The following is a 22,277-nucleotide window of genomic DNA, read 5'->3' as shown; positions in this document are numbered from 1 at the left end:
AACTCTTCCTGCTAGATTTTAAGGACCATAACATATTTTATTCATTTTTTTAAATTTAAAACAAGTGTTCTGCACTGCCATTCTAGGAGATTGGGATGTGCATGTTATACTTTTATGTACCTCCATATAAAAACAAGCATTTGCAATGCAACGGGTCTCGCGTTTGCTCATGATAGAGCTGATAGCGTTGTAAACTCCTAACCCGACTTTTCACCTATCGGCAAAAGTGCATTTATGTACGTAACCCGAAAAAGTGCAATTAACTGTGTAAAGCGCTCGACTTCTGCCAAGCGAAATCGCGCTAGTAAATTAGTCCACGAGCCGGACAGAAAACAGCGAGCCTCGCATGTTTTCTGTACTTGGTCGATGCGCTCGAGGAGGGCTAACTACCGGAAAAGGCATGACGTATGCATGCCTTCCACTAATGAAAGCAAGCAGATTTTAATAGGTAAGCCCACGAACCAATGAAACACACTGACGTGACGTCAACAGGGCTCCGAGCCCTTTTCTAAACACTAAAGCGTCTCGCTGTGATATGCATGTGCGAGCGCATGCAACACAGGCTCAACCCTAACCAGGGAAGAGCTGAGGGCCGAAATGACCCATAAATATGGTTGTAATCAAATATAATAAGTTGGCGGTGTAATGCAATTACATAATAATTAGGGTATTGTGGGAAGTCTTGGTGAAAGAGTACAAGGAGGCAGTGCCTATCACCAGTAGCTCGTTCCTAGATCCATAGGAGTGCCATCACTTTCAGCTGTACTGTCTGGTCAGTGGCCCTTCAAGACTCGACTCGAGAGGTTGGTGGCATCATACACAACTGTGAGATATGTTTACTCTGTACAAAACTATCATTCTATCCAAAGAGTGTGAAGATGAACCAGTGCTGGAGGGATAGTCTTGTGGCAGGCTCCTTTTGCATGCTCCTCACATTCAATATAGAGGGCAGGACAAGCCAAACGGGAGCAAGTCAGCTGGGGACACGAACTCACACTGCATACATCAAAGAACTGTAGCTGGAGAAGGATTGATACCCTGCACAAAACTCACAACAGAGGACGGGTTCAGCTGTGCAAATCTCTCACAGCTGGAGGACAGGTTCACACAGGGCAGCTCTCATTATCGTCAACACCCACCGCAGCGGACGGGCTCCTAATGGGGATGGGTTAAGCATGCCCAACACACAGCAGGAGCTGGCCCCACAAAGCACGTATCATCTTCAAGGGTTTGGACGATGGGTTCAATCTGCACAATACTCACAGCTGAACTAAAATAGGTTCACCAGCAACAACACAGCCAGCTGGGATGGGATGGGTTCACAGCGGAGCTGAATGACCGGTTCACATGTCTCTCACCGAGGTAGCAATGGCCTATAGATGCAAAACACTCACAAAAACATGACAGGCTCATAGTGCACAATGCTCAACGCTTAGTACAGGTTTACACAGCACAAGGATCAGAACTCGGCTGGCTCATACTCACATTAGGGACTGGCTCTTACTGCACAATAGTCACCTCTTTGAACAGGCGCAGAGAGGTACACAAGTCTCGCGCCTGTGGACAGAGTAGCTCTGGGATTCACTCTTCTCAGCACTCACAGCTGCGGAAAGATTCCCGCTGCCCACCTCTCACAGTTGGGAAATGGTTCCCACTGCCCATCTCTCACAGTTGGGGAATGGTTGCCACTGCCCATCTCTCACAGTTGGGGAATGGTTCCCACTGCCCATCTCTCACAGTTGGGGAATGGTTGCCACTGCCCATCTCTCACAGTTGGGGAATGGTTCCCACTGCCCATCTCTCACAGTTGGGAAATGGTTCCCACTGCCCATCTCTCACAGTTGGGAAATGGTTCCCACTGCCCATCTCTCACAGTTGGGAAATGGTTCCCACTGCCCATCTCTCACTGTTGGGGAATGGTTCCCACTGCCCATCTCTCACAGTTGGGAAATAGTTCACACGACCCTTTCTCACAGCTGTGGAATGGTTCCCACTGCCCTTTTCTCACAGCTGAGGTATGGTTACCACTCCCAATCACTCACAGCTGGGGAAAGATTCCCAATGCCCAATACTCACAGCTGTGGAGAGGTACACACTGACCAAAAATCACATCTGGGAAGAGGTTCACATAGCCCAACAATCACAGCTGGGGAAGGATTCCCACAGTCCAACACTCGCAACAGGGGGAAAGGTTCCCACTGCCCAATGCTCACAACAGAAGAAAGGTTCCCGTTGCCCTACACTCACAGCTGTTGAGAGGTTCACACATCACAACAATCACAGCTAGGGAGATATTCCCACTGTTTAACATTTACTGCTGCAGAATGGTCCCCACTGCCCAACACTCACAGCTGGAGAGAGGTTCTCACAGCCTATCACTCGTAGCTGTGGTAAGGTTCCCACTACCCATAAGTCACAGCTGGGGAGAAGTTCACACTGCCCATCACTCACAGCTAGGCAAAGGTTCCCACTGCCCTTTCTCACAGCTGAGGAATGGTTCCCAATACCCATCACTCACAGCTGTGGAAAGATTCCCACTGCCCACCTCTCACAGCTGGGGAATGGTTTCCACTGCCCTTTTGTAACAGCTGGGGAATGGTTGCCAGTGCCAATCAGTGACAGCTGGGTAAAGATTCCCACTGCCCAATACTCACAGCTGCGGAGAGGTTCACATGGTCCAACACACACAGCTGTGGAAAGGTTCCCACTGCCCAACACTCAGCTGCAGAACGATCTCCCCTGCCCAACACTTGCAACAGAGGAAAGTTTCCCCCGGCCCAACACTCGCAAAAGGGGAAAGGTTCCCACTGCCCTACACTCACAGCTGTTGAGAGGTTCACCCAGCGCAACAATCCCAGCTAGGGAGAGATTCCACTGTTCAACACTTGCAGCTGCAGAACGGTTACCACTGCCCAATACTCACAGCTGGGGAGAGGTTCACACTGCCCATCATTCACAGCTGGGCAAAGGTTCCCACTGCCACTGTCTCACAGCTGGGGAAAGATTCCCACTGCCACTGTCTCACAGCTGGGGAAAGATTCCCACTGTCCACCTCTCACAGCTGGGGAAAGATTCCCACTGTCCACCTCTCACAGCTGGGGAATGGTTCCCACTACCCGTCTCTCACATCTGGGGAATGGTTCTCACTGCCCATCTCTCCCAGCTGAGGAATGGTTCCCGCTGCCCATCACTGACAGCTGGGGAAAGATTCCCACTGCCCAATACTCACAGCTGTGGAGAGGTTCACATGGTCCAAAACGCACAGCTGTGGAAAGGTTTCTACTGCCCAACACTTGCATCAGGGTAAAGGTTGCCACAACCCAACACTCACAAAAAAAGGGGAAATGTTTCCACTGCCCTACACTCACAGCTGTTGTGAGGTTCAAGAATCACAGCTAGGGACGGATTCCCACTGTTCAACACTTGCAGCTGCCGCGTATCACTCATAGCTGGGGAAAGGTTCCCACCGCCCCTCAGTCTCAGCTGGGGAAAGGTTCCCACTCCCCATCACTCACAGCTGGGGAAAGGTTCCCACTCCCCATCACTCACAGCTGGGGAAAGGTTCCCACTCCCCATCACTCACAGCTGGGGAAAGGTTCCCACTCCCCATCACTCACAGCTGGGGAAAGGTTCCCACTGCTCATCACTCACAGCTGGGGAAAGGTTCCCACTGCTCATCACTCACAGCTGGGGAGAGGTTCCCACTTCTCCACACTTTCATCCCTGTCCCTGCCCGAGGCAGGGTTCAGCCTCGTGCTTGTTGACTCCCAGCTCGCAGGGCGGTCAGAGAGACGGAATGGAAAACCTATTTCTGCCCTACTGAGTAATAGATTTTTATATTCTTTTACACCTTTTTAGAGACGGCTTCTCGGAGGCCCACAGGCCCAGAGCAGCCAACACTAATATTTAGCTACGGGCACCGCAAGGGGCCGCGCGGATACATTTCCACTGGAAAGTCCAGGCCTTGCGTTCACTTTTCCATAAACTTGTCACTCTCCAAGACCAGAATAGACAGAAGTGAAGTGCCATGCGTGACTGGTAGGTCCAAATAACTATAATCCGTTTCTGTGCCCTGCCCCCGGCTCCCCCACATCCCCGTGTTGGGAGCCATGTTTAACTACCAGCGCTTTCTCGAGGTGGGCCACCATCAGGGCAGCACATGCCCCTTCTGCATTGGTTTTTGATAAAATAGCAGGATTCCATATATGGAGAAAAGCACAACGTAAGAACCTAAAAAGCGACTTACAAATTTGACAAGTCTTTAATGAGAAGTCTCCACCACCTCTGTTGCTGTACGGAAGTAAAGCATAACTTAACTAAGACACCTTTGGTCCAAAAAAACCCAGAAATGGTGGACAGCCCCAAGAAATTACACTTGACCAGTTAAAACGACTTCTGGTCGACCCAGTGGCAGCGTATGCCATTTTTGAGGGAGGACCAAAAGCATGAGTGTGAGTGTGCAAGGCAGAAAAACAAGAAAAAATTATCCTGGCAAACCAGAAGTAATCACAGATTATATTTACATTAGGTAGGCGATTCGTTTGGATTTTCTGCGTAGAAGTTCAGGAGAGGAATGGAGAGGGAGGGAGAGGGAGAGACAGGGAGAGGGATAGGGCGAGTGAGAGCGAAAGAGAGAGGGAGAGAGAGAAAAAAACAAACATAAGGGAGGGCGGGGCCAGTGCTGGAGGCTGCACTGAAAGCAATGCAGCCTGCAGTCCTTCACAACAGCGAGGCTTTCACTGCTTGCCAAGGCAAGTGCAATGTCCAGCACTGTTGCAAAGTGACCCTTTTTGGAGGTCATCCTAGCTTTTACATTTTTGGAGGGCTCAACTGCTGGTAATCTCGAACCTCTAAAATATGCTTAATTTAGAAACATTTTCGATCTTTTTGACTAGCAGACTTTCACCGGGACCAGCCCACTTGCTATATCTGACCAGGGTCCATCGCAGTTCGCCTCAACTCGTGCCTAGGTCCTGGTCTACCACTTCCACGGCCTATTAGGTGTACTTTGTGCCTTTAGGCACTATTGTCCTCAAACCTTTGAAATAAATCATAGTATTGGTTCTCTAATTAGATTTTTGTTGTTTTGGTTTTATTTTGCTCACACAATTTATCTCTTTTTTTTAAATTTGATGTGGAATTTTGGTGTGTTTTATTGAGTCTTGTGTGACTTTTGCTAGTGTATAAGAACTCATTAAATACTTGACTCACTGCCTCTGATTTAAGCCTAACTGCTTCAAGTCAACTTACCAGGGACTGAGCATAGGTTTATTTTATTTAATTCATGTGGCATCTAGAAGGTGGTGGCCCTATTCTTTGAGGTAGGCCTTCATCCACTCCAAATAATATTCAGTTTTTCTGCAGGCAGCAAAGAGATGCCTTGGCATTCTGTACCCGTTCAGTCCTTAGCCTATATACCGAGACACCAAGAGGCCGGAGACAGTTTACTTGAGACATGGCAATCTGCCCACTGTTTCAGTCAGAGGACAAAGACTAAATGGCTTACCTGTAGAACGTCGTTTGTACACTTCGAAGACTTCAGTGCTTCCACTGCTAGGACTATATTATATGCTATTTCCAAAGTACTCAACATACCTCATAATGGAAAAGGCAGTTCTCTACTTCAGTGGCAAAAATCTATATGTCTAGGAAATGGAAGACATCCCGACGCCCAACCACACTGAATGGATACAACAAATTATGACTGCACTTTCACATAAAAGATATATATTCCAGAACCCCATATTGGAGGCGACTTTGTGATAGTTCCTTTCTCCGTGGCACTGGGATATGACTGTAAGGTGGCCCAGCATATGGACTGTACAGGCAAAAAGGGGAAACACCAACTACTTCTGTATAGGTGACATATTCAGGAGCCCTTGAGGAAAGTCCATGCCTATTGACTTTTTCATTTTGAAGTATCACAAAAATTTCACTTTTGCTGTAGTTTGGTTTGTAATGTGCCCAGATGTTTTGCGATTGTACATACAATCATTAAGGCTACACTTACCAATGTTATCTTTTCTCTAATGCAGGGCTAGTATTTGAGGACTGCACTACGAAGCTGACCTGAAAAACTTCTAATGCAACTGAGAGTTGTAGCACCAAGGAATAGAAGATGGGTATTAAGTACGATGGTCTTATTGTATTTTATGTTTAATTTTGTTTTCCGAAACTGGTTTAAGTACGGTGAGCTTATGTGTTGATTTTGCAGGTTATGTAGTGACAACAATAACACATCAAATTCACTGATGTAGGCATATTTAAAAATTAACAGTAACAAAACTGTTTTATAAAAATTATGTTGCCGCACAGTGTCTGTTATGCACGAGCTTACATCTGTCACCCAATTGTGTGATCTGCAAATAATTAAATATTAGGGGGGGGGGGGGGCGCTGCGGGCGGCAGGACAATTGTCTATACAAACGCTAATGCTCTCAGGTTAAATACCACCTTCCAATGCTTCTGGGAGAGGTTCGGTGGAATGCTTGAGCATCCTTAACAGACACCAAAATGTTGGAGGTTTAAGTGAGTAACCTTTCTAACGTAGATTTCTAACAGCTTTACATGGTTTAGATGAATTGGAAGTAGAATCCTAGAGGCAGTGGTCTAGGAATAAGCTCAATCAGTGATAACTTAGTCTATTTCAGTGTGCTCAAAGCAATATATTTCAAGTAGTAGTGCATGCAAATGGCTTGCCATTTCACCTATTGGAATGTTTCCTAGTGGTGTTCAATTTACCCAAAGGCCTGTGGAAGGAATCTTAAAATCCACAGGCAAATAATTTGAAACGGATTGAATCACTGCACGCCACCCCTCCCAACATCCCTGCAGCAAACAAAAGCTTGGTACAGCCCACCTCCACCTGCTTCAAGAAAAGGTGCCCATAGAACACATACTCACACAACCCCAGGAGGCAGGGGTATATTCACTGTATTCCTGCGTACCAAGAAAAGGATGTGTCCTTCCTAACAATAGTCAATCTCCGTTTCCTCAACTGCCATTTCAGAACGGTGTGGGCCACTAGTGAGCCTGGAAGGACCTGGCCCTTAATGCACATGTGCTCAATTAGGTGAAACTTCAAACACATTTTCCACTCATGGGGTGACTACCCTGCATCTTACAGGGTCTTTTAAGTTTTTTGGAGCAGACTTGAATATTCTCTTCAGCTTAGGGAGAAACTGGACCAACCTCTCAGACTCTTAAAGGGTCTCCACTAGAAAAATCCTCCTCCTCCTGGACCACATGCATGTCTACCTTATGACAGGTGGAAGCACACTGGATGAGGTTGTGGCATGAGGGTGTAACAACTGGAGGGGAAAAGCAGAAACGTTAGTTATCCAGATCAGCCTCCCCTGCTGGAACTAAATGATAGCCTTCCCATGGGTTGTCTGTTGGTCCTGCATTTTACAAGATGATCATAAAGAACTAAAGGTCTGCAAGGGCTGCTCTCTGGGAAGGTGTGAAAGGGTGATTATTGTGAGGTCTCCGACAGGTGCATTAACTGGGGATGTGTGAGAAGTAGTGGTGGTGTGCTTTTCAGAGTCAACATGTAGGCTTTCGAGTCAGTGCAGTTTTCAATGCCAAACTGGCAACTGTGGCCCTGATGTTTTCAAAGCCAATGTAGGATTTAGCGTCAGAGCGGAAAGCTGGGTGTTGCCAGCCTTGGTGGGAGGCTTGTCACCGTCTGTCAGTTTTTGCTGATGTCTTTCAGAGCCGGAGAGGGTGGTGGACCTTGCCTGGCTTTGTCTTTACATAATCTGTTCAGGGGCTCGATGTCCGACTCCCACAGGACAGGTGCTCTGCCTCGGCATGGAGCACAATCTTGTATTTTTCATTTGCCATACCCACGGTTTTTGGAGTGGTCTTCATCTGTGGGCCGGACTTCAATTTTGGAACTACCACTTGCTTATCTTCAGATCTGTTGGTTAGCGGAGTGGATCGTTTTTGTTGGGGTGGTATCTCTGAAGGTCCATCCTCACCCACATTGTGAGTTTCGCAGCTATAGCTATCCTATTCCTCTTTCCTTAAGATGTCTGGTGTCTTTGAGATATCTTCCCACTGCACGGTGAATGCCCACTGATGCTCTCTTCGGTATCAGAATGCCTGGCACGTTGGGCAGCTGGCACAGTAATGATCTGGTGAGAGGCAGAGTTTGCAGACCTAGTGGTGAACGGTCCAGGGGTCCTTAGTGTGGCATTGGCGGCAATATTGGAACAGTGATTGTTGCATCACACGTGTTCATTCTCAGAAGTGATGCCTCATGGAGAAAGGTTTCACCCCTTGATGGCATTGGACAACAATCTCAAAGCAATGGTTTGCTGTCTATTACCAGTGATGAAGGCTGTAAATCAATTCTGTATGGGGCATGACAAAACACGGAGCCTACTCATTGCATGTCTGAACACAAAGGCAGAAAAAAACAATACAACATGGAGATGGTGCTCATGCAGTTTACTTTCTTCGGAGGAGTCACACTGCATTGCGTGACTCGAGAACATTCTTAGAAGAAAAACACATTATAAACATTCGTGTCCAACACTAGATGGCAGGAAAATGCTAATCAAGTGTATCTACAGCCATACATGCTACAAACATATATATGTGTAAGGATATGCCTCTTTTCATATGGTCACTCCCTGTATTTTTGACTGATGCTACTGTTTTTTTGACTCACGAGTGTGCTGAAGCCTGCTTCCCAGACCTAAGTACCCTGGCCAGAAAACATGTATGTTACATTGGTTATACTCAACTGGACTAGGCTAACTTACCTGAAAGTCCCTAATATGCGGTACACAGGGTAACTGGGGCATATAAGTCAGAAAGTAACCCTAGGGATTATAGCACTGGCTGTGCCACCCTGAGTATGACAAGGGCAAAACAAGTCTCCTAGTCCGCCACTGCAGACTGGAAGAGCAGTTTCGAACTGCTAGCCTGATTCTACCACTTTAAGCAATGGCAGTCAAATGTCCCTGTAAGTCACCCCTATTGCAGGCCTACCGAGCCTTAAGGCAGGTTTTTACACGTTTCACAGACAGAACATGTATTTTTCATGTACTGACAGTAAAAAATGCAAAAAACAGTTTTTACAGTAGAAAGACTTGGTCGCCCCATTGGGGAGTGTAGTAATACAAGTTGACTGCTCAGCTGTGCTAACCCCTGAATGATGAGACCAAAGGTGATACTCCAACATATCAAACAACTTGTTGCATTAAGCCCAACTTGGTCATCAAGTCGAAATTCATGTAATGAGTTACAGGTTACAGTGTGAAACTTTTACAAAGTTGCCACTTTGTTGCCTTCAATCTCTGTGACCTAAATGGTTCCACATGGAGCTTGAAACTAAGACATATTTCTGCCTCCTAGGGACATGGGCAAACAACTCCCACGAAAGGAGATAATGGGGGGCTGTACTGTAGAGAGGTGTTACCTCCCTCCTACAGGAAGCCACACAGAGGTTGGCCCAAAAGGTGAGCTTCTAAGTTGAAGCCGCATTTGAAGAGCAAATGGGGAACACTTCGGAGAGGGGCAGCCCAATGTTTAGGCAGACTGGCACCCGGGAAGAAGGGAGGTTGTCAAATCGTTTTTTCAGGGGAGTGATAGCTGCACTTCTATGATGGGCCATGGAGCGCTGAGCACCAAAAGAGGGGTTCTGCCATGTTGTGTGTGGGCAGAATGGCACATTTTGGGATATCCAGATGCCACACTTCCCAGGAAGTGGTCATCAGGAGAGAGGCAACCTAGTAGCCCTTTGACTACCAACCACACCCTAGTCCCAGGGCTTTTTCTCAGCATAAATAGGACACCCCGGCACCCTGAACTTAGTTATTGTCTGGACTCCAAGAAGGACCAAAGAAGCAAAAGGGATTTCAAGCACTCCTCAAGTATACCAAAGAATATGTTGATGTGAGTTCTTCATCAAAAAGTTACTTATTCCTATGGTACAAAATTCATATCATCCTTCATACATATTCCATCACAAGATCAGTATCAGTAGCCAACATGTGTTTCGTTTGCACTAACGGTACAAATAGCAGACTTTATCAGGGCGTACGCTTCAAGTATGTGAAAATGTGCCTTCCAAGGCACTATATTCGAAATTATTAACCATTTAAAATCGTAGAACGAAGTTATAAAGAGTGACATCTGTTACAATGTAAACAGGTATACTTTTCATGAGGAGTACTCCAAACTGCCACGTGGAGTGTTATGGGCTGCAAATTCGGATGTCACTCTTTATATCAGTGTGCTATGATGCTCTCTCCTAAAACCATAGGTTTTAAACCACGGAGGGAGTGTCAACACAAGATGACAATGTTGGACACCCACAATGTCAATCTCTAGTGTCTTAGCTCCGAACATGGCCCAGCATTGTGTGACTGCTATGCGAAATGAACTGAAGGTCCATCTGAGGCCAAAAATCTAAACTCACCACATTGGAACTCCGAACAAAGTAAAAAAAAGACACATTGCCAATCAAAGTGGACCGCACAAACACACACTCAATCACAAAGCCAATTCCTGATGGATCATCATCGGCGTCATGAAGCTTAGGTAAGTTGAAAAGAAAAAAAACAAATCCTAACACGGTTCTCCTTTGTTCTGCTACTCCCAGCGTTCGGAGTTCTGCGATGCCCCAGATACTTCCATGCTGCAAAATTACTTCTCAGCTTTGAAACCGATTTCGACCTTGCTTCCAGTGCATAACCATTTTCCCGGGCCGTTGGCTCACCACAACAGCTCCCTGAGCTGCGATTGGCAATGGGTCAAATCATTGGTACCCATCCAAATCTCTCTGGAGTGTATTTGGGCCCTAAGGATTCTTGGTGGCCTTCAGACAGTTTACAGTCATCGGATTCGCCCTCGACTCCAAGTGCACCACTCAATGTGAACAAGCAGGCAATCACAGACTAAGACCACTAGGCAGCTGTAGTCTGTTCATCCTAACAATGACAGCCATGGCATAAACTGACAGCTTCTTGAAGTCAGGAAACAGCAACAAGCATGAAAGTAGGAATTTATGTAATGGTACACGATTCACTGGACATTAAAACAGTGCATCACATTTAAAATCTTCCTATGATATACAATTCCAATCCTTGTCATCAGCTTCAAACAGGAAATGAAGGCAAAAGTGGACAGCACCATATAAGTGTGAATCATTTAATCTCACAAAAAGGCTTAAGAAAGAACAGTTTTTACCTTCTCGTCAACTGCTTCATAGTATTCAAAAGCTGCAAATGTGAAGGTCCTTGAAGAACCAATTAGCAATCATCTTCTCCCAACTAGATAGATTCATAGCCCACTTGTACCACCATTAATGTTGAAAACGAGAGAACATAAGGCCTGCCAATACTACATTGTACAGGTCATGCCATCCCTGCCGTTATCATGAAATCAACATAACTCAAATACTTGTTTGCCACAGATGTGGTCTTTACCTCTTCTCCACCATTAAACTTAACCATGCAAAATGAGCTAGGAGGTCGGATTTTCTAACACGCCATTTGTAGCTGCAGTCTCCCAGAATCAACCGCAAGCACTCCTTCTGAACTGTAGAGGAAACTGCAACATTCTGCCACATTCATCCTCAATGCAACTGAGACCCGACAACAGAAAACATTGTAAAAGAAGATAAAAGCATGCATATTGCAAGTGGAAAGCATACCTCTATATTGTTGCACTCTTGTGGTGCATCCTTATGAATGGCCATCTGATACTTGGCATAGAGTGCTGCAGACTGGCTGAAGGTTGATGAGAATTCTGGGTCATCCATTGAGACAGGTACTAACCTCACCTTCAGAGCAAGGGAAATTCAAGCAGAGGGTGGTGAAATAAATATTTCTGGCACCAAGATGCTTCTGAAGGGAAGGCAAGTGGAAGGTCTCCTCGGGCCGGTCTCCAAAGCTCAGCCACGTGTGTCCAAAATCAGCCAAGAAGTTCTTAACAGTAGAATGAGTCAAGGTCACCCACCTCTACTTCCCAATTAATTGCACAAAAGCTTTGCAGACAGGCCCCTTTGTGTCCATTGATGACCCAACTGGATAGAAGAACTGCACTCCCCAACAGTCCTGCAACTGGAGAGAGGCCTTCAATACCAACAGCAGGGGCAGAAGAGGGGCATGCAATATCTGGAACTGGGCTGGATACAGGCCCAAATATCCAAAACTATAGGCAGCTATGCCAGCTGCTATTGGACAGAGGCATTCAACATCTGCAGTAGGATTCATTCCTGAGATGCCTGCAGCTGGCTTAACCTGCCTGACAGACCCTTTTGAGCATTTGCGTGTTAGGCAGTTCGTCCTCTGAACCTCTTAAAGGTCATGGTCTGAAGGCTCTGTATCAAACTATGATTTTGCAGCACTTTTAATTTTTCACATCACTACTTGTTTAGTTTCAGAAAGTGTCCGGCTTGCACGAATGATTAAATGTCATTCGGTTACTGGCTGTGTCATGGGATTTGTAACATGATTATTGGATGGGCTGAGTGGAATATGCTGGAACTTTGGCTATAGCAATTACTTCTACAGATAGGGGATTGCCCTTACTATGGAATGGGACATCCTTGAGCAGTGGAAGGAGGCATGCCAAACACTGGAAAGAATGCCAATGGACTAAGGAGGGGGGGCACTGTGGCTATGTCAAGAGCAGCAACAGAATGTTCTTATCACAGGATACCTCCCTTATCTGGAGAAAGAGATGATGAAATTATGAAAGAGAGCTTCGTTCATCGGCTCTCCACATAGAATCAAACACTTCTGTTCTTATTGTTTTCTTCCCCACACATTCACTTTCCTATCATTTAACAGAACATTAACAGAGCGATTCACAAACAGAATCTGCACCAAGTATTTGGGAAACCAAAAGGCTCACTGGATGCACGGAACTGACACCTATCAAAGACTCTGACCTGGCTGACGGTCGGCTTATCAGGCGGATCCCCATGCACAGTCATCTGGTAGCTCTTGTACACCTGGTAAGACTCCTGGAACGTGGCTTTGAATTGGGAACTGGCGGGAGAGGATTGCACCAGCCTCACCTTCAGAAGGAGTGAAAGACAGAGGCATTACTCAGCAATCACAGGCAAGAAAAACAAGATTTTAAACTTCCAAAGTTCTGAGCATGCAACAAACAGAGCCCGTTCTCCATCATTAACAGTTCATGAGTCAGTTGGCAGCAATAGTAGTAGTTTAGAAATTAACAAATTACAAATTCACCAATGCAAAATATGGCCCCTCAGTGTGCAGCCCAAACTTAACTGCATAGAAAAACCAGTAAAACCTACGTAAACCATGGTGCACAACCACACACCAATGGGCTCAAGCGTGTACATTAGTTATGAGGACAATTAGACAGGAAGTCTAAAACCAGGCCATGAGGTTGGAAAGCCATGATCTGAAGACTCACAGGCATGATTGATTGGTAAAACAGTCCTAACTAAAGAGTCTTAGGTTCAACCAGGATTAAGGAAAAGGCAGATATGAGTCTTCAAAGGCCAGGCCAGGAGGTAGGACAGAAGTAATCTAAGGGGGTGATGACGAATTAAGGATTCATTACAGCAGTACGTTCACCAATGCAACATTTGGCCCCTCAGTGTGCAGCCCAGACTTAAATGCATAAAAAAGCCAGTAAAACTTAAGTACACCATGGTGCACAACCACACATCAATGGGCTCAAGCGTGTACATTAGTTAGGAGGACAATTAGACATGAAGTCTAAAACCAGGCCAGGAGATTGGAAAGCCATGATCTGAACACTCACAGGCATGGTTGGGCGGTAAAACCGTACTAACTAAAGAGTCTTCGGCTCAACCAGGAGGAAGGGAAAGACAGATACGAGTATTCAAAGGCCAGACCAGGAGGTAGGACAGAAGTAATCTGATGGAGTGACAACAGATTAAGGATTCATTAGAGCACCTGCTCGAAGGATCACAAACTTTGCCAAGACCTGTGGCAAGAAACAATTTGCTTACCTGTAACAATAGGATTGCTGCAGATCAATATCGAATTGACATGCAAAATAATCATGCCATGTACTGACTAGGTCCAAAGAAATTACGTTTTTTTCCAAAAGGGGGGAGAGTGGGGGTGGGTGTGTGTGTGTTTGTTAAGACTTATTTATGCAGTCATGTAGGCACACACTCCATCAAGCACTAGCACCAACTTCAGGTAGATTTTGACTGCTGGTTATTATATTGTAATGCAACATTTATATAGCACTTACTGCCCCAGTGTGGGGCGCTGAAGCATTTGCCTACCTGGGTACACTGTGTATGGGTGGAAGGATGCAGTCTTTGTTTTGAACCTATGTGGGAAGTGTTACCGTGTCTTGCGCGATGACCGCTGAGGTGTGGTTATCATGATATGGGACGCATCGCTTAGCAGTGTAAGGGATGAAGAAATATGAGAGATAAGCACTCAGTTCATGGTTTTCAGTAGGTTGGCAGCTTTTATGGCTATTTGTTCATATTTGAACCACCTGTTAAAACTTCCACAAACTCTAGGAGATGGCTGCAGAGATGTGGGAGCAGGGATCATTTAAATCTAGTATCAAGCAGCAAATAAACTATGACAGGTGAACAACTTTACTGCATTTTGCAAAGTGTGCATGTTCTCAAGCCATGCAAAGACTGCAAAGTTGCATCCTCCCTTTAGCACTGGAAGAGGGACTGACTGTTGAGGTGCCTTATACATTTTTAACTGCTACTTGCTATACTTGTGGTTCCTCTCCCGAGTGTTAACAAATGACAATAAACCCTTGCAAAAGTATGGACTGAACTCTGTGCTGTAGCTCTACATATTTCTTGTGCAGGAAGACTGCCAAAGAAGTCATCTACAGTAGATACTCTCTACTTCAGGAATAAGCTACTGGTCTTCAATAAAGCTGCTTTGTAGTTTATCTATAATGTAGCTGTAGACACTCTATTACACACTTGCCAGTCTAATACTTTCAAACTGCAGTATCCGTGTGATAGTGTGCAAAAGAAAGCAATTTAATTTACTCTCTATGATTTATTATGTTTTATCTTTCTAGAATACTACATCTATCCTGACAACTGGTTAAGCACAAACCCCTGCAGTTTGCACTCTACTACTCACTGAAAAAGATTAAATTCATAACAATAGCAATAAAATATTTAGCTGTAAGTCTTGGGTATCTTCAAACAATGACCTTACTGGTGTGAAACTATTAAGTGCTCTTTAACATAGAGCTGTTACGATTCATTAACACTGCTTAATTCAGAAATTGCTATTAACCCCTTCGCTGGCAGGCCTTTTCACCTCAGGTGCCAGGCCTTTTTTTGGCTATTTGGGGGAAGTTCGCGCTTAGGCTTTTTGTCCATATAAAGTTACCCATGCCAAATTTGCGTCCTTTTTTTTCCCAACATCCTAGGGATTCTAGAGCTACCCAGACTTTGTGGGTTCCTCTGAAGGAGACCAAGAAATTAGTCAAAATACAGTGAAAATTTCAGTTTTTTTCATAAAAATTGGAAAAAAGGGCTGCAGAAGAAGGCTTGTGATTTTTCCCCCTGAAAATGGCATCAACAAAGGGTTTGCGGTACTGAAATCACCAGCTTCCCAGGTTTCAGGAACAGGCAGACTTAAATCAGAAAAACCCATTTTTCACCTCAATTTTGGCATTTTACTGGGACATACCCCATTTTTACTATTTTTTGTGCTTTTAGCCTCCTTCCAGTTAGTGACAGAAATGGTTACGAAACCAATGCTGGATCCCAGAAAGCTAAACATCTCTGAAAAGTAGACAAAATTCTGAATTCAGCAAAGGGTAATTTGTGTAGATCCTACAGGGTTTCCCACAGAAAATAACAGCTGAAATAACTCAACGTTTTACTCTGTAACTTTTTCCTGCAATGTCAGATTTTTGAAAGCAATATACTGTTACGTCTGCTGGACTCTTCTGGTTGCGGGGATATATAGGGCTTGTAGGTTCATTACGAACCCTAGATACCCAGAGCCAATAAATGAGCTGCCCCTTGCAATGGGTTTTCATTCTATACCAGGTATACAGCAATTCATTTTCTGAAATATAAAGAGTGAAAAATAGGTATCAAGAAAACCTTTGTATTTCCAAAATGGGCACAAGATAAGGTGGTGAGAAGCAGTGGTTATTTGAACATCTCTGAATTTCGGGGGGGCCATACTAGCATGTGAATTACAGGGCATTTCTCAAATAGACTTTTTACACAATGTCTTACATTTGGAAGGAAAAGATGTAGAGAAAGACAAGCGGCAATAACACTTGTTTTACTATTCTGTGTTCCCCTAAGTCTCCCGATAAAAATGGTACCTCACTTGTGTGGGTAGGCCTAATGCTCGCGACAGGAAACACAACATGGACACATCACATTTTTACATTGAAATCTGACGTGTTTTTGGCAAAGTGCCTAGCTGTAGATTTTAGCCTCTAGCTCAGCCGGCACCTAAGGAAACCTACCAAACCTGTGCATGTTTGAAAACTAGACAGCTAGGGGAATCCAGGATGGGATGACTTGTGGGGCTCTCACCCAGTTCTGTTACCCAGAATCCTTTGCAAACCTCAAAATTTGGCAAAAGAAAACACTTTTTCTTCACATTTCGGTGACACACAGTTCTGAAATCCGAGAGGAGCCACAAATTTCCTTCCACCCAGCTTTCCCCCAAGTCTCCCGATAAAAATGGTACCTCACTTGTGTAGGTAGGCCTAGTGCCCGCGAAAGGAAATGCCCCAAAACACAACGTGGACACATCAAAATTATCAAATACAAAACTACCTGTTTTTGCGGCGGGGAGGCACCTGCATTTTAAGTCCTGCGCTCAGCAGCCATCTAGGGAAACCTACCAAACCCAGAAATTTCTGAAAACTAGAGACGTGAGGGAGTCCAGGGAGGTGTGACTTGCGTGGATCCCCCAATGTTTTTTTTACCCAGAATCTCAGCAAACCTCAGATTTAGCTAAAAATCTAATTTTTGCCACATTTCTGTGAGGGATCACCGCACCGGGACATATTTCCTACCACCCAACGTTCCCCTAAGTCTCCCGGTAAAATTGATACCTCCCTTGTGTAGGAGGGACAAGTGCCCGTGACAGGGAAGAGCCAAAAACATGTCGAAATTGAGGGGGAACCAAAGCGGGTCCAAAAGAGCAGTTTAAAAAAAAAAAAAAACATTTTTAGGCTGACAAGTGCAGCAGAATTTGGTAGGAATTTTGTGGATTCCTGCAGATTCCGGAAGGTTCCATCACAAAAATGTGTGATTTAAAGCAAAGTTGGAGGTTTACAGGGCATTGTGGGTAAGAAAATGGTGCCGGGTGCATGTGAAGCACACCACCAGGGAATCACCCAGATGTTTAGTTTTCAGATGTGTTTAGGTCTTGTGGATATTTTTACACGGCAGTGTGTTAAAGTCCCAAAAGTGCAGCACTCAACATTTCAAGTGGGACAATTATGAGAGTTAGCCAAGCTCTCACGGCTCAAATGTAAAACCAAAGCCCAAAATATTCAAATGTCCTCTTGCATGCTGTGGGATAAGATGTTTTAGTGTGCGGGGAGGAGCTGGAACACTGTTACCCCTTTCAGTTGGGGTGGGGTCATAACCAGGCCCATACTGGTTGGTAGCCACCACCCTACTATTTTATCTATTTTTTAAATTCCCTGGCATCTAGTATGCTTTCTGCTCCCCCCGTGGAGTGGATCTGCGGTAATTGCCCTATCTGCCCACCAGTGGGCAGAACAACTTTGGCCCCATTTATACCCCCACCCTCTTATTTTGGAAAACAAATCTTCCCTGTTCTCTGGTGGGCTTTCTGCCCCCCACCCCCTTTATTATTGGGTTCTCCCCTTTTTTCGGTACCCCCTTGGGGGCAGATGGGCCTTCCAAATACAGGTCAATCTGCCCCCGGATGAGGAGTGACCCTGCCCCCCCCAAACAAAACCAACTGTTACATTCAGGGCACCCGAGGGGTTAAGAACACTTTCTGCAACCGTTATCTTAGGGGACTTTGAAGTACTAGTACAAAGGGGAGCCCGAGTTGATTGCACTACCAAAATAAGTCTGTCTAAATGCTCTAATCAGGCACAGCTAAAAACAGATCCATTTTGTTCTGACTTGTATTACAACAAAGCTCCAAAATGTGCTTTTACTGGAGTGAACAATAGACCTCTATCAGTCAAAATTAGAAGAAAGTATTTTTACCACCTATTCATTACTATACAGTGTTAAGATTACCTATTCAAACGAATGTATGTCTGAACCACGCCTGCCAGAACAACGCATGCCTGAACAACGAGGTCGGAACTACGACCACGTTGTTACCACTAATGCCTTTACCACGAATGCCTTAACAACGATTTTTCGTTGTAAAGGCATTCCTGGTAAAGGCATTAGTGATAGGCATGCATTATTCCAGCATGCGTCCCCCCTGGCCCCCCCACGCCTAAAAATTACAGCGAACCCCCCACCCCCCCTAAAACCACACCAACCCCCCCACCATTGCCCCTAAAACTACCCCAACCCCCCACCTCCTCCCTAAAAATTACCGGAACCCCAACCCTACCCCCAAAACCTAAAACAACCCCAAGCCCCACCCCATCCCTGAAACCTAAAGTACCCCAACCCCACCCCTAAAACTACTCCGAGCCCCCCACCCTACCCCTAAACCTAAACCCCCCACCCCTAAAATTACCTGACCCCCCAACCCACCCCAACCCCCACCCCTAAAACAACCCCAACCCCCACCCCATCCCTAAACCTAAACTACCCCAACCCCCACCCCTAAAACAGCCCCAACCCCCACACCATCCCTAAAACCTAAACTACCCCAACCCCCACCCCTAAAACCACCCCAACCCCCGCCCCTAAAACTAAAAACACCCCGACTCCTGCCCCTAAAACTAAAACCCCAACCCCCCACCCGCCCCTAAAACTAAAAATACCCCAACCCCCCCACCCAAAACTAAAAATACCCGTTCCCCCACCCCGCCCCTAAAACTAAAACCCCACCCCGCCCCTAAAACTAAAAATGCCCGAACCCCCCACCCCGCCCCTAAAACTAAGACCCCCACCCCTAAAACTAAAAATACCCTGCCCCCCACCCCTCTTACCTGACCCCCCAACCCCGCCCCTAAAACTAAAAATACCCCGACCCCCCACCCCGCCCCTAAAACTAAAACCCCAATCCCGCCCCTAAAACTAAAAATACCCCAAACCCCACCCACCCCTAAAACTAAAACCCCAACCCCCCACCCCCCTAAAACAAAAAATACCCGACCCCCCCACCCCCGCCCCTAAAACTAAAACCCCAACCCCCTACCCCTGCCCCAAAACTAAAAATACCCCGACCCCCCACCCCTAAAACTAAAACCCCAACCACCTACCCACACCCCTAAAACTAAAAATACCCCAACCCCCCACCGCCGCCCCTATAACTAAAACCCCAAGCCCCCACCCCTAAAACTGAAAATACCCGACCCCCCACCCCGCTCCTAAAACTAAAACCCCAACCCCCCACCCCTAAAACTGAAAATACCCGACCCCCCACCCCGCTCCTAAAACTAAAACCCCAACCCCCCACCCCTGCCTCACTTACCTGACTCGTCGCGTCGTCCTCCTCAGCCGACTCCCTTGTTTGTGCCTTAACCACGCATGCGCGTTGTTCAGCACATGTGAGGTTAAGGCACAAAACAACGAAGTTGTGGTTAAGGAAAGCGTAGTTCCGCTTTCGTTGCCCACGACTTTGTTGTTCCGGAGTCGGCCTTCAGGGCTTTTCCCATTCAAACACTACAAAACAAGATGTCGCCACTTAACTGAAAAATATGCCCACACAATATGGCTTCTTCTTCCTCACAGAGCCTGCATGCATTTTAGTGATTCAAGATAAGCCAAACAACAGGGGCCATGCTACAAAATTGGATAAACTGGGAGCCCAATGGCAAGCAGTTTTCTAATCAATATATCTGTGCACAACGTAACTTTTTGTATAGTATTGTACAGAATGGCATTCCCCATGAGATGAGAATAGCATGCCTGGCTCGCCAGTGTGGGTGTCATTACTGCCATTCTCACTGGAGATTCTCCTGAGGGCATGATATAGCAGTGGAATTCAAGTAGTAACAGTAGTAAATATTACATAACAACAAATTCTGTATTGTCCAAGGAGTCCTGCTGTGCAAATCTCACAGCAAACCTTTGTTTTTCAAATTTTGTGTGAATGGGTCTATTGTAGTATACACACCTGCAAAATAAAAGAAATGTGACCACAGCACACAGAAATAAATAGCCCAATCACGTAGCAAGGATATGTATCCCTGGTAGAATAGTTGAGGTTGGAGAGAAAATAAGTGAAGATCCCAAATTCGTTAAAGAAAGTGTCTTTAATTGTAGGCACAGTTTGCCTCAGGATTGCACATTCTTCAAGATACAGCCAACACGTGTTTCGTCACTCTGGTGACTTCATCAAGGCTGCAAGACAATGATAAAAGCAAACATGTATGTAATAATACCTAAAATTTGGTGAGACCTAAAATGTGTCCGATGGTAAACTAATACCAGTGCTTACAAGAGGAAAGCAGTAGGAAACGTGCAAACCCAAGTGAGTGAAGAGAGAGAGAGATGATGGGCATGCCAATATAAGTAATAGGAAGGAACCTTGGATAGTTCTACAGCTGGAAAGACACCTCACAGTGGAAACGTGAAAAGTGCATAGGTGGAAAAACCACAATCTAAGTGCCGAGCAAGTGAAGAAAGTGTTCCAAATAGTCAAAGATGGGCCCGCATAAGAATTTGAAGAACAAAGTTAGAAAGTAAAAATAAAGTAGAACGTGTAAAAAGAACAGAGTATTAAAGTCATACCTAGGCCGTCCAGCCAGATGAACAAACTTGAAAGGTCTGCGGTAAGGCAGGTGGCCCTTAGGCGGTGGGTAGAGATCTGGAAAAATTGGACAATTAACTACACTTTCTTTAACGAATTTGGGATCTTCACGTATTTTCTCTCCAACCTCAACTATTCTACCAGGGATACATATACTTGCTACGTGATTGGACTATTTATTTCTGTGTGCTGTGGTCACATTGCTTTTGTTGTTACTGTGTACATTGGTACTCATTTTTTGTGCCTACTGGGTAGTAAGGCACCTGACCATTTGGCACCAGACTCTGACTGTACTTGCATTCGCTAACTGTACTGGTTTTACTCCCCAGATGTGGCACCTTTCACCCTTACTACCCCATACACCTGCAAAATAGTTAGGCTGTCCTGTTTTCAGGGTTTATATTTTGTCGATTTCAGTAGTGTTTTCTCAGTGTTTTTCAAACCTTTTGAAATCAATGCTTATCACAGTGATTACTGAGATGACTAACCCCTAACTTTTCCAGTGTTTACAAAACACGTTTTAAAGTGATTGTTATAAGTCACACATTTAAGTTTAAGGAGATATAGGCTGTATTCTTATCTTCCTGCTTGGGCTCTTAAATCTAAGGATGCCCCAATGGTTTCCATTCCCAGGTTTCACTGCAAATTGAAGGGTGGGCACTCTTTCACCTATCTAGCAGCCAAAGTCTGGAATTAGTCATCGTTTTCCTGCATCAGATCTCTAATGAACCAAAATTAGGAAACAACTTAAGGAGTGTCTGTTTAGTAAATAAGGGGGTGGAGTGCTTCTCTCTGCTTTAGCACCAGGAAGCCTGGTTGGGTAGATATATGCTTTAGAAATCCCACTGTATTTTACTGAATAAGTAAAGCAGGGTATGTAGCAACTTTCCCACTGGCATTGTGTTCAATATACTAAAGATAGACAGTTTTAAGCATAGAAAGTGTGTATACTGCACCATCAATCACACATATCACCTCACACCCTCATTCTGTCAGGATTCTGCCTGGTTTATAGACTAAACAAGCATTTGCAATGCAATGGGTCTCGCATTTGGTTGAGTTAGAGCTATTAGCATTGTAAATTCCTAACTGGACTTTTCTTGCCATATAAATTGAAAATGAAAAGTAAAACAGTTGACATAAGCAAGCCGATTCAACGCTCCATGGCCACCATGAGTATGAAGGAAACACACAAAAGGAAAAAAAAAGTTTGGTGGCAGTCCAACGTATCGGTAAACGTGCAATTATCCATGTAACAGGGTCGACGGCCAAGGCAGAAACAAAACTGCCCCAAAGAGAGACAAACAAAGCACTTACCAATGATAACAAAATATTTTTGAAACGCAAGCCCACAAATGAGTGATAGTGATGGGCGTGGTTTAAAGCCCAGATACATTACAACACATCAGAGCG

At 45.3% G+C, this 22,277-nt stretch overlaps 1 protein-coding gene across 6 annotated transcripts in view; it reads right to left on the bottom strand.

Moving 5' to 3' along the window:
• Positions 1–22,277, bottom strand: part of ATE1 (arginyltransferase 1) — a 412,370-nt gene that overhangs the window by 196,852 nt on the left and 193,241 nt on the right. For 4 of the 6 annotated variants that reach the window (XM_069239196.1, XM_069239197.1, XM_069239194.1 and 1 more), the window contains exon 7: positions 12,911–13,039. The exons of 1 other annotated variant lie outside the window; for it this stretch is intronic. In XM_069239196.1, the coding sequence (XP_069095297.1) occupies positions 12,911–13,039 (129 nt within the window). Of the gene's footprint in view, positions 1–11,668; positions 11,798–12,910; positions 13,040–22,277 lie in introns of all 6 variants that reach the window. One more of the 6 variants, XM_069239195.1, reaches the window with a different exon arrangement.

This window comes from Pleurodeles waltl, chromosome 6 (assembly GCF_031143425.1).
Source record: "Pleurodeles waltl isolate 20211129_DDA chromosome 6, aPleWal1.hap1.20221129, whole genome shotgun sequence".
In the NCBI taxonomy this organism is placed as follows: Eukaryota; Metazoa; Chordata; class Amphibia; order Caudata; family Salamandridae; genus Pleurodeles; species Pleurodeles waltl.
This window is presented reverse-complemented; position numbering and strand designations above follow the sequence as displayed.